The 11,970-nt window shown below is 50.3% G+C and overlaps 5 protein-coding genes across 5 annotated transcripts; 4 read left to right on the plus strand and 1 right to left on the minus strand.

Moving 5' to 3' along the window:
- Positions 1-1,394: 1,394 nt before the first annotated feature.
- Positions 1,395-3,072, plus strand: FTJAE_583 (uncharacterized protein; the record flags this gene model as incomplete). Its single annotated transcript, XM_037352379.1, has 3 exons — positions 1,395-1,632; positions 1,688-2,951; positions 3,006-3,072. 3 exons carry the CDS (start codon positions 1,395-1,397, stop codon positions 3,070-3,072), a joined length of 1,569 nt encoding a protein of 522 aa, XP_037212285.1.
- Positions 3,073-3,525: 453 nt separating this feature from the next.
- Positions 3,526-5,355, plus strand: FTJAE_584 (RNA helicase mitochondrial; the record flags this gene model as incomplete). Its single annotated transcript, XM_037352390.1, has 1 exon — positions 3,526-5,355. One exon carries the CDS (start codon positions 3,526-3,528, stop codon positions 5,353-5,355), a length of 1,830 nt encoding a protein of 609 aa, XP_037212286.1.
- A 651-nt stretch (positions 5,356-6,006) lies between these two features.
- FTJAE_585 (uncharacterized protein) lies at positions 6,007-7,779 on the plus strand (the record flags this gene model as incomplete). Its single annotated transcript, XM_037352401.1, has 1 exon — positions 6,007-7,779. The coding sequence occupies one exon, from the start codon at positions 6,007-6,009 to the stop codon at positions 7,777-7,779; it is 1,773 nt and encodes a 590-aa protein (XP_037212287.1).
- A 404-nt stretch (positions 7,780-8,183) lies between these two features.
- On the minus strand, positions 8,184-9,091 carry FTJAE_586 (TIP41-negatively regulates the TOR signaling pathway; the record flags this gene model as incomplete). The annotated part of the gene is made up of 2 exons (XM_037352412.1): positions 8,184-8,315; positions 8,375-9,091. 2 exons carry the CDS (start codon positions 9,089-9,091, stop codon positions 8,184-8,186), a joined length of 849 nt encoding a protein of 282 aa, XP_037212288.1.
- Positions 9,092-9,864: 773 nt separating this feature from the next.
- On the plus strand, positions 9,865-11,566 carry FTJAE_587 (argininosuccinate lyase; the record flags this gene model as incomplete). The annotated part of the gene is made up of 6 exons (XM_037352423.1): positions 9,865-9,925; positions 9,986-10,203; positions 10,257-10,450; positions 10,507-10,557; positions 10,616-11,048; positions 11,120-11,566. The coding sequence occupies 6 exons, from the start codon at positions 9,865-9,867 to the stop codon at positions 11,564-11,566; spliced, it is 1,404 nt and encodes a 467-aa protein (XP_037212289.1).
- Positions 11,567-11,970: the final 404 nt, after the last annotated feature.

Here is an 11,970-nt window from a genome sequence, read left to right on the forward strand (position 1 = left end):
CACAACCTAAGCGCATAAGGTAAGGTACCTTAAGTCTCACAACCTGAGTCCTGGGGCATCGTATGTACGTACTGACTACCTAAGTACCTACTAATGTATTCGCAACCCACGGGTAGTTGCTGATTTCTTCCCTGCTCCCGTTGATTGACGTGCATGAACCTCAAAGGTGATATTTTTGCCAGTGATATAATGGAAAAGAGGTCAAATTGGATCAAGAGATCAACTGCGATATAACCAATTGTCAAGGAGACGGAGAGGTATCTCGTTGCCCGTGCATCGGATCGGCGGCTATGAAATATAAAACGAGGCACCAAAGCTAATTGGTAAACTACAAGATCAGTAAAGACCTGTCGTCACTGCAGATCGTGATCAACCCCGGATTACGGCGTAGTAGCGACTAGGTCAACACCAAGCTTGGTACTGAGTTGGGCAAAGGATTATGGATTGCTGAACGCCTTTTAGTTACGGTAGATCATACGAGAGCGAGTTTCTTATATACATGGATGAGATCCAGTCACTAGCCACTTCTTTGATTACGAATTACAGTTCTCTGCCCCCTCAACTCTCGCCCATTGAGCTTAATGACGTCTATCCAGCACTTCCATGTTCTAGGGGGTACCTAATAAGTATCCTCGCCCGGTGTACGTAGATTCCATAAGGTAGTACATAGGTACTACTGAGACCAGTACCTCAACTAAGAGTGACTTGGAAAAGTCAATGCAAACTCACGTGTTTATATATTAGGCCCCAACGGCAGACTCCAACGTCTTATTCCGTTACTCTCTCTCCTTTGTCTTCTTGCCCTTGAGATTGGCCCTCGACTGTCAATTATTAGGTGCTTTGCTCCTCACAAAGACCAAAGGCATCGATCGACCTCAAAGCTCCAGCTCCAGCCCCAGCCCCAGCTCCAGATTGGTGTTGCATTGACCTTCAGCTGTCGTCATCCCGCCTCCTCCCTCCCTTCTCCTCCTCACTCATGTCTTCACCCAACTTCCATCATTAGCCTTTCTGACTTTCTTTCTTTCTTTCGTCATTCTACACCTCACCTCACCTTATCCCTAGGTAGTTTCTCTCATTTTCCTTACGTGTCGCGCTTTTTCGACCTATTGTCAATGCGCTGTGATCCTGTTATATCGATCTCTGGATCATAACCCTGTGTTGACAGAGGTACGAACATCCATCCAATCCATCCCTGTCCGTCGTTCGATTCTCGCGCGCTCCGAAATCAGAGCATCGATGCCAACTCAGTAACCTCTTAGAAACCTGCGATTTGCTTTAATCACGCCTTTGCCTCATCATTTAACTTTTCATTCGCGTATGCATTTTGACCACGCTTCTGTCTCGGCTGCGAGTTACTTACTGTATCAGTGCACTTTCGGCTCAACCCGCCCACCATGTCCTCCAAAGTGCCATGTACAATTACCTACAAGAAGCCTGGGACTTCACCTCCTGTCTTTCTTGCAGGCTCCTTTACTGACCCACAATGGCAACTTCAAGAGATGGAATATACTATTGACCAAAACGGAGACCATGCTTTTCAGTCCGAGGTTATGCTGGAACCTGATCGGGATTACCAGTTCAAGCTCCGCATAGGTCATGACAACTGGGCTCTAGCCGAGAACTATCCTACCGGTGAGTTCAGAGCCGTTCCCTATCCCGATCTGCTCCCTGATATTGAGTTCCAAAGCAACCGATGATTCCGGAAATCAGAACAATGTTATACGTGCACCTGAAAAGCCAGCTGAAGAGCAGATCGCACCCGCCGGCGTCGATACGCCAGCGATCAGTCTGAACCCTGCCAGTCAGCTCCCTTCAATATCTACAGAAGCAGAATCCGTCGGCGAGAACACGGAAGATTTCAAGGTTCCATTACTTGCACACGAGTCACCTGGTAAAGACGTCGAAGAAGAAACCGAGGACAGCGAGATACCGTTGTTGGCGCATGAAACTCTGGGCAATGAGTCCAAGGAGGAGGCAGAAGTAGAGGCATTCAAGGCACCTCTTTTGGCGCACGAAACGCTCGGAAACGATGCGAAGGAGGACTCTGAGGAAATGAAAATGCCGCTGTTTGCACACGAGTGTCTCGGTGCTTATGATTTTGGAGAAGAGCCAGGCTCGACTCCGATCGCAGTCAATAGCCCAGGCCAAAGCTCAAGGGTCAAATCGAAGCACGACGAATCTTCCGACATTGACGTCAACGACCCTACACTAGAAACCTTCCCTTCCGATCGCGGCTCAATTCTTGATGCCATTCGGACAATTCAGACTCACCTTGGAGAAGACCACACCCATCTCGAGGACATTCCTCTGTCACCTCGTGTAATCTCATCTAGAAGGACCAGTCTGGATTCTAACGATGACTTGTGTCTGTCGCCCGCGTCTTTAAGTCCTACTGTCACTAGGAGACGAGACAGCAGACCTTCTCATAGTTTCGGGCGAACTCGTTCCTTAGTATCTCTAGGCTCGATCGAAGAGGAGCCCAAGCCTGCTTCAAGCAAGCAATCCGCAGGCCCCGCCATTGTATCTCTACCGAATCCCAACTCCAAGAGCAAGCCGGTCGGGCAAAAGTCACCCCCTAGTGAGGAAGATGAAGCTGTCGTAATGAAGACCCCAGAGGTAAAACCCAGTACGAGAGCCGATGGCGAGTCAGCATCTCAAGTTAAAAGTTATGAGGCCCAGAATACCCAACACGATAAGGCGTCCAGCGCCACCACGGCTGCAGATACCCCGGCGGCTGCAATCTCCCAAGCGATCGACAGCCCATCTACCGATACGCCATCGATCGGTAAATCTGTGCGAAATGAATCGTCCAGAACCCCCGAGTCCGAAGCAGCTCAATCCTCAAAAGAGCCACAGCCAACAGCAGATCCAATTATCGGCAAAGATATCATGAAAACGGCGGCTTCAGGGGATCCTTCTAAAGCACCGCCGCGTGGCAGTGTTGTGCCTTTGTGAGTACCTACTTGACCTGCCGGAAAGAATGCTTCTTAACAATGATGCCTCAGAATCATTACGGCGGGAGCCCTCGCTGTCGCCATTGGGATAGGGTGGTGGCAGGCGGCCGACCACTAGGAGTAGTAACCTTCTAACATTGATTCTGGCTTTGGGCTGGATTGGGTAGTTTTCATAATAAAGGATAGGAAGCATCGACGATGCAGGGATAAACAGCAACTGTACGTGTACGAACCGAGGAGGATTGATAACAGAACAGGGCCATGAGCAATGGACAGTAGAAACCTATACGAGTCCTAGGAGCCACTAGGAAGCATTTCTATTTTGTCGATGCGAATATAAACCAATGAGCACGATTTATCATGTACTCTTATTGTATGTTGTCTTCGTATTGTATCCGGAGTAAGGTGAGGTACCAGTAGGTCTAATGTGGGGTGTCTATCTGCATCGGCGAAAAAGACTCCGAGGTCCGACTTCAACTGAAAAAAGAAAACTCCACCATTGATCAGTATCATATTGTCACCAAGAATATTTCTGCAACACAGTTGTTTTCATCGCATGACACCGGCAATTATGCAGCGCATAGCAACGAGCTCGGTTTGCTCGGTCTGTATTCGTTCATCTCGGCCGACTACAGTTGCACGTCCATCCCTACAAACATGCATGAGCCAGCGCCTGTCTTCGCAACATTTCAAACCTCGCCCCTCGCGCATGGTTCTCTCAGATCGAGTTGATCGACCGCCTCCGTCTCGCGATGACCGGCGCCAACGGCGTGAAGCCCCAGGCCCATTTGGAGGAATGAACAAGAAATATGCCAATATTGATCCTGGCCGGAGAGCCGGTCCGCATCGTGGGATAGGAGGAAAAGATGGCAATGGAGGAAAGGCAAGAGAGAGGGAAAACAGGAGAGGAGAGCCAAGAGACGGAGACGACCGAAAGGCGCTCAAGATGCAGAGGGCCCTGGCTACAGTCTCGTACGGAAAGCGAACCGTGATGAAGGAAAGCATGACCGACTACGAGACGTTCGATAACTTTGATCTCATCCCCTCCCTTCAAGTCGCCGTCAACGAAGAGCTCTTTAAGGGCATGACAGATATCAAACCAACCCCTGTGCAGCGACTAGCGATACCCGCTTTGCTAGGACAAAGAAGTCCAGACGACTTGAAAAGGCCAACAGAAGAGATGAGGTCATTCTTATTAGCGGCAGAGACTGGTTCCGGGAAGACTTTGGCCTATCTGTTACCGGCTATCGATGCTCTCAAGACAGCCGAAGCAGAGGACCCTGAGCTAAAGGCCTACCGTGAACGGTGGGAACTAGAGAAGCAACGACAACTGGAGGGCCATTCCAAGGGCAAGCCATTTGACGAGCCACATCCTACCATGGCTCGCCCCAAGGTTGTCGTCCTTGTGCCCACGGCGGAGCTTGCGCACCAGGTCACAAAGGTATCCAAAGCTCTATCACACGTGGCCAAGTTCAAGACAGAACTCCTCTCTTCGGATTTGAAACCCCAGCAGATTCAGCGTAACCTCTACGGACCCAGGGGAGTTGATGTCATCGTCTCGACGCCTCATCTTCTCGCATCGATTGCCGATTCAGATCCCAATATACTCTCCCGCGTATCTCATCTAATCGTCGACGAGGCAGACTCTCTTTTCGACCGAAGTTTTGCTCCAGTCACCACCAGTATTGTCGAACGAGCGCTACCCTCCATGAAACAGTTTGTCTGTTGTTCAGCCACGATTCCCCGCAAACTCAACAACTTCCTCGCCACCAACTACCCCAAGATGGTCCGAATAACCACACCCAACCTCCACGCTATCCCTCGACGTGTCCAGTTAGGTGTTGTTGACGTTTCCCGGGAACCCTACCGCAACAGGAAGGATCTCGCTTGTGCGGATGCTATCTACTCCATCGGCCGTGAGTCTGCCAGTCACGAGGGACCAGTAAAGGGCGAGGTTGATGTTCGCCGCATAATGGTTTTCGTCAACGAGCGGGAAAAGACCGAGGAATTGGCGAACTACCTCAGAGAGAAGGGAATCAATGCCGAGGCTCTCCACAGGGATACACCTGAGAAGCGCCACGGCGAAGTTCTGGAGACTTTTACTTCTCCCGCGCCTCTTAGAATCCCAACCCCGTCAATTGCCTCCAAGGCTCGATCACTGGCCAACGTGAGAGTCCTGGTTGTTACAGACTTGGCCTCAAGGGGTATTGATACCCTTGCAGTCCGTCATGTGATTCTATACGATGTCCCTCATACAACCATTGACTTTATCCACCGACTTGGTCGTGCCGGACGAATGGGTCGACGCGGTCGTGGCATTGTGCTTGTTGGCAACGACGACAGAAAGGATGTTGTCGCAGAGGTCAAGAACAGCATGTTCAGAGGACAGGCCCTGATTTAAACATCGCTATGCTGTTTCATTTTATGCATCATGTACAATGAATGGAGTAATTGGATGAATATGTAAGATTACAAGGTTATTAGGTTGGATTGAGTGTATCTACATACCTAGATGTGTCAAGGTTTTTATGAATATCTCAATAGAGGAAATGTACAATATCTAAGCATTTGATGATTTATGTGCCTAAGTACCTACCTCATAAGATCACGAAAATCGCGAATCTGTCGTACATCATCTGAATAATGCAGTTCAATTTAAGAGGCAAGCGGCTCTACCAAAGCATTCTGATCGTCAAGCTTCTGTGGGTCAAAGCGCTAGGTTGTTGTTTGGTGGGCCATGGGACCAGTACGTAGTGGGTATCCGTACCTTACCCACTACTACGGAGTAGGTACCTCGTGAGGTAATAGAGTCACTCCCACTAGGTACGTACCTTCGATGTCGCGTCGCGTTTCTTTGACGTGTTTCTTCCCCATTCGCACAATATCATCATCATCATAAGGCAGGTTGGTTATTCGCATACTCTCATCCCACCCAAAACTCGACCCCCGGAATTTGTCTCGAGAAGCTCTTCTCCAAAGTCGCAAACAGTATCTCAATTACCACTTCTATTAACAACCTGCTTGCGACACATATTCCAGATCTGTCACCTCAATGCCTCGAGCTAAACGCGCGCGTCGTGCACCCGCACAATCTGCCAAGTCTCATGCACGATCACCTTCACCCGATGCAAGTGACAACCAAGTTCCCCGACCGACCCAGTCTCCCGAGAGAGGCCGTAGGAGGACGACACGATCTTCAGGTGCTTATTCAAGTGCCGTCAACGAGCAAGATGTTCTCGCGGCAAATCGGCGTCGCGACGCAGCGCTAGACAGGCTAGCCAACGAGGATCCTACTTCTACAGCCAGTAACAATGTTGAGGATGGAGATTCTGGGAGCTCAGTTGAAGCTGGAAGACGAGTGACAGCTACACCGACTCGAAGAAGGGACACGACTGGACTAGATTTAGCGGATAGCGTGTTTGGCGATCTCGACGATAGTTTTGGGCTCGAGGACGATGATACCCGACTAGGACTGCACTCAGCTGATGCATCCTCTCTCAACTTGAGCAACTTCAGGCGCAGACCACGCCAATCCAGCATTATTGGGCGCAACGACCCTCCCATTAGGCCCAGTAGCCGCGGCGGCAACACACCCAGTATCAGCTCGACACTTCACTTTGGTGCCTTCAAGCGGCGGGCACGAGAGCCGAGCATTCTGGGAACTGCACGAAAGCCTCGACCAGAAGGGAATGCCGCAGGACAGGAACCGGATTCAGCAAGCGAGGACGAGGACGGTTTTATGCCTGAAGCCGAGTCGACACCTCTGAACAACCGACGGCGGACAAAGCCCGAGACCGAGCTGGAGATCGAGGTTCCTGTCCCTCCAGAAGTCTCTGCAGGACCGAAGCACAGGAAAAGAAAGAGTGAAGATGCATTACCAAGTAGCGATCGGCCTGACAAGATGTCGCGAATTGAGAGAGATGCGGGCGAGGAATCCGAGGAAGATGCGGGACCTGCACCCCAGGTGATTTCTGATGATGCAAGCGATTCTTCACTGTCAGATCTCGATTCTCCCCTAGGACCATCTCCGGTACTTCTGGACAGGCCTGTTACTCCCATCAATAACGAGGAGCTCATGGCTCTACCTGCCAGTAGTGATTCGGAAGACGTGAACTGGCCTGATATTCATACCTTAGCTAAGCGGCGCCGAAGACCTTCCGCCACAACACCTATTCGCACTGATAGCTTGTCGGATGTCTCTTCACCTCCCTCTCTAACGCACTCTCCCAATTATGCAGAGGCATCCAAGTCCCGTGGTCGGGCTACAACTCGACGTCAGCAACCATCACCAAAGATAACAACTGCCGACTTGACGAGTCTACTTCCGAAGCGCCATTACAAGAAGCAGCGGGACCCACTAGGACTGGAAAGCGACGACGAGCATGACACATCCGGTATCGGGGAGGACGAGGATGAGCTATCGTATCTTGACGGCCGGGCTGCGCGCCGAAGACGAGGCGGACGCTCGACTAGCCGCGGAGGCGCAAGGCGACCAGGTTCGCGAGCTGGGCGCCCAACGCAGGCTCTTAAGCCCAGACAGCCAACCTCTGACAAGCAAACGGGTCGCAATGCACAGACTTACTCGCGTCGGTCATCGGACAAGGAGAATGAAAATGATGCTGGTAGTGATGAAGACGAGGATGAGCACGAAGCCAGTCGTTTCCAGCCACTACCAGACGATACTTTTGAGAACGGAAGTGGTGAGAACGCAAGCACTCCATCAGCTGATGAGCTTAAGCAAGCAGCAAGGAAGTTCAAAGAGGTTGACCGGTGGGAACTTGACTTTGAAGAGGTTACGCAGAGTTCGTCTCCACTTGCACGATGAAGCACAAGGAACGAGATGAGGGCGCTAAGTAATAGGCAAGGGAAAGGGCCGAGGCGTTTAGCGGGTTGGAGTAACTGTTTTCGAGCAAACCCTTGGGAGTTACACAAAGGCAGTTCGCTAGGCCAGGTAATTTCATGAATGTTTCTGAATGATGTCTGTTTCGGGCTCACATTTCATTGTACAGTGGGGAGGGCAAGAATGGATGCCATCTCATGGTTGGGTCAAAAGGCGAAGTGGTCTGCACGGGTGTCCAAAGAGGACTCTGATGGCTTATTGTAATCAGACAACTAAATCATTGATTTGCGAGTTTCATCCCGCTCCTTACACATTGTGTAATGTGTGATATGCCTCAACTCCAGAAACGCCGTTACTTGGTGTTCATCTTTTCCTGTCCTGATTTGCTCTCATGCACTTGGGTTGACAGCTTCTGCCCGATGCTCTACAAGCGGCAGCAGTGGAGCTAGGACGTTGGGATCTCTCAGTGCGATTGTAATGTCGTCTGGGAGTCTTCCAGACATGAGAAGTTTCTGCAGAGCCTAAGTCAGTATTGCATTATGGAAGACTGAGGTCAAACCGTTTCCATGAATCTACTCACCCTCTTAACGTTCTCGTAGGTCTCTTCTTGCGCCGAGTATTCGCGAACAACCTCATCTGTCTCAAAATCGACATAGACCCTGGTGTCACGTATTCGCAGGACAACATTATCCAGGCGCATGAACAACCGGCACAGCAAAAGCATGCGCTTCTCGTGTACTCGGACTTTGACGCTGAAGATGGATATGCCGTTGTCGTCCAGCTCACTCTCATACAGCATAACTTCGTCAAAGAACAGGATGGGGTCTCGGCGCTTCAGGAGCTCAATAGGGATCACCTTGTCGGTAGGCGCAAACTGCAAAGCCGAGGCTTCGATGCTACCAGTGTATGTCGTCGAGTAGCTCCAGTCGTAGGGCTTAACAACTTCCTTTATACCCTGTGTGGTGCCTTCTCGGGTGCTCTCCCAGTCTCGGGCATATGCAACCTTGAGCATGTGGCGATCTGTTTTGTCGACGGCGTCAAGGGCATCTGGAGTGTTGAAGTTCAGGGACCAGCCTGAAGGCACATGTTCAATTCCGACGACGTTTTCGCCAAATATCATCTCGGGCATCGGAATGCCAATCTTTTCGGTGAGTGCATCGATGGTACCGGCTTTGGAGATGGGTAGCTTGCGGGTCGAGATGCGGAATCTGCTTTGCGAGTGTGTCGTTGTGGCCGAGGCGAGCGCCTGTGGCTTAGGGAACGGTTCGTTCGGATCTGAGATATGGTTGGGCTGCATCTTTTTGGGGGGGTGGGTTCGTCTTGATGATTCCAATTTTGAAAAGACGGAGGTAGAGATGTCAGAATCGAGAGCTGGCTGGGTCGTATACGGATTGGAAGCTATGGATTGATGTTAGTCAATGGTGGGGTTGGTGGAGTAGGAGGGGTAGCAGCTAGGTACCTAGGACAAGGTACCTTAATATCTAGGTACCTCCCGCAGTAGTCTGCTACAAAATCCAGAAAAAACGATTATATATTAATCCTTATAGCATATTATTAAAATTTATAAAGCTTAATATTATATATATGTGATATCAAGCTAACTAAGTAAAAGAAAACTGCCTTAATAAGAAATACATTAGCTAATAGTTTAACAGAATAGGTAGGCATGGGGAGAAAACAGGGAGTTTGACGTATTCTACTAGTAGTTTGATTTCTTTCTTTTAACACGATCAATGGTTTGCTTTTACCGTCAGCGATCCTTGTCTCCGGTCAGTCAATTGATTGCGTCCGATAAGAGTCTGACTCACGACAATAGATACGAGCTCAATCAATCCAGGAATCCGTTCAAGTTCAGTGTGACTCTTATTGCGCAGGGTAACTTACACTTCATTTGGTCCCAAGCTCTTGTCCGTTGCTCTCTGGCATCCGCGCTAGGCCGCATACGCGATAACTTTTAGCCGGTATCGGCTGCTCCCCACCAATTTTCTCGACATTTAACAACAACTCCCACCCTTGACCTCGATAACGAAAGCAACGAACGAAAACAACACCAATCGCAAAGATCTCATCATGGCAGGGAACAAGGCAGACGCTCCAGCAGCTAACATGCTCTGGGGAGGCCGGTTCACAGGTTCGAATGCCCCGGAAAGCAAGCTTCAAAATGCTGTATACTGACTACATGGTGTTGCAGGTGCAATTGATCCTCTCATGTATAAGTACAATGCCTCCATCAACTACGACAAGGCTCTTTATAAGGAAGACATCCTTGGATCTATCGCTTTTGCCCGTGCCAACTCAAAGGCTGGCATTATTAGCCAAGACGACTTCCAGGCGATTGAGCGTGGTTTGCTCCAAGTGATGGAGGAATGGAAGCAAGGAACTTTCACCATCATGCCGAACGACGAAGACGTGAGACGCTACTTGATTTTACTCGATATCTAGAAGCTAACATAATGGGCCAGATCCACACCGCAAATGAACGTCGCCTAGGAGAGGTTATCGGCAAGGATATCGCGGGTAGGCTGCACACGGGGCGCAGTCGCAACGAGCAGGTTGTCTGCGATATGCGCATGTGGCTACGCGATCGAATCCGCGAAATCGACACTCAACTTGTCGCATTTCTCAAGGTCATTATCGCGCGCGCCGAGTCTGAGATGTAAGTCCAGCCCCATCTCTGGCCGGAATCACCGCCTTACTGACTGGCAACCGCAGCGACTACATCATGCCAGGATACACCCATCTTCAGCGCGCCCAACCCGTCAGGTATATCAGCACGCCCTTCCATTTCACTCCCAAATACTCATATTATTTATTAATTCAGGTGGGCCCAATGGCTGATGGCGCATGCCGCTTCGTTCAAGCAAGATCTCGAGCGACTCCGCCAAGTTTTCGAAAGAGTCAACCTCAGTCCACTTGGCTGCGGCGCTCTGGCTGGCAACCCCTTTGGAATTGATCGAGACTCAATAGCTCAGGAGCTCGGCTTTAGCGGAATCACCTTAAACTCTATGAACACGAGCGCTGAAAGGGATTTTATCCTCGACTTCCTAATCTTCACGAGCGTTTTCACCAGCCACATCAGCAGGTGGGCTGAGGACCTCATTATTTACTCATCCTCTGAGTTCTCTTTCCTCCGACTGGCCGACGCATACAGTACGGGTAGTTCTCTAATGCCAAACAAACATAACCCCGATAGTTGCGAGCTTTTGCGCGGCAAGTCAGGGCGTTCTTTCGGTCAAATGGCTGGGTTGATGATGGTGAGTCTTCATATGATTGCCCCGCGTTTGCAACCAAGAGCGTATGGAGAGCAGCTACTAACACTTGGCAGACTATGAAAGGCCTGCCATATTGCTACAATAAGGATGCCCAGGAGGGATGGGAACCTATGCTCGATGCAGTTGAGACTGTGTCCGATAGTCTTGGCATAGCTAACGGGGTTATCTCCACACTGAAGGTGCGGCCTGAGCGGATGCAGGCTGCTCTAGATAAAACGATGCTAGCGACGGATGTTGCGGAGTGGCTGGTGAGGAATGGATGTCCGTTCAGAGAAGCTCACCACATCTCTGGACGTGTTGTTGCGCTGTCTGAAAACTCTGGGGTTTCGATGGACAAGCTGACACTGGAGCAACTGCAAGCTATTGATCCGCGGTTCACAGCGGGCATTGCGGAGGCATTCGAGTACGAAACGAGCGTCGAGGCGAAATCGTCAAAAGGCGGTACTAGTCGGTCAGCCGTGCTGGAGCAGATCCAGGTCGTTAAGGCTATGTTGGATTAGGGGTCTGATAGCCTGGCGCAAGATGAGTGCGTCTGGAGTAAGGGAATCTGGCACAGACATCACGAATGATATGACATGATTCACGCTGTGGAAGTAAATATGATTCAAGAGCGTGGAGTGGGGAAAAGAACACCACGTTGTTAAGAGAAACTGCAACAGGAAAACCGCCGGTCCGACCGGACAAAGGAGTAGTCTTGGTCTTGGATTGATAAATGGAAATTCTTCAATGCAGATTCCTATGAAAATGAGTTAGGGAGATACGGCAGTCAACACGCCGACATGCTGCTAATATGAAGCCAATTGCAACAAGTAGGAATCACAGCCACGAACCAGGCAAAACCCACCGACCGCAAGGGATACGGAGTCGTAGAGCTTGAGAGGGCTCTCCCCAAAGAGCACTATTC

Source organism: Fusarium tjaetaba (assembly GCF_013396195.1).
Source record: "Fusarium tjaetaba strain NRRL 66243 chromosome Unknown NRRL66243_c0000015, whole genome shotgun sequence".
Lineage (NCBI taxonomy): Eukaryota > Fungi > Ascomycota > Sordariomycetes > Hypocreales > Nectriaceae > Fusarium > Fusarium tjaetaba.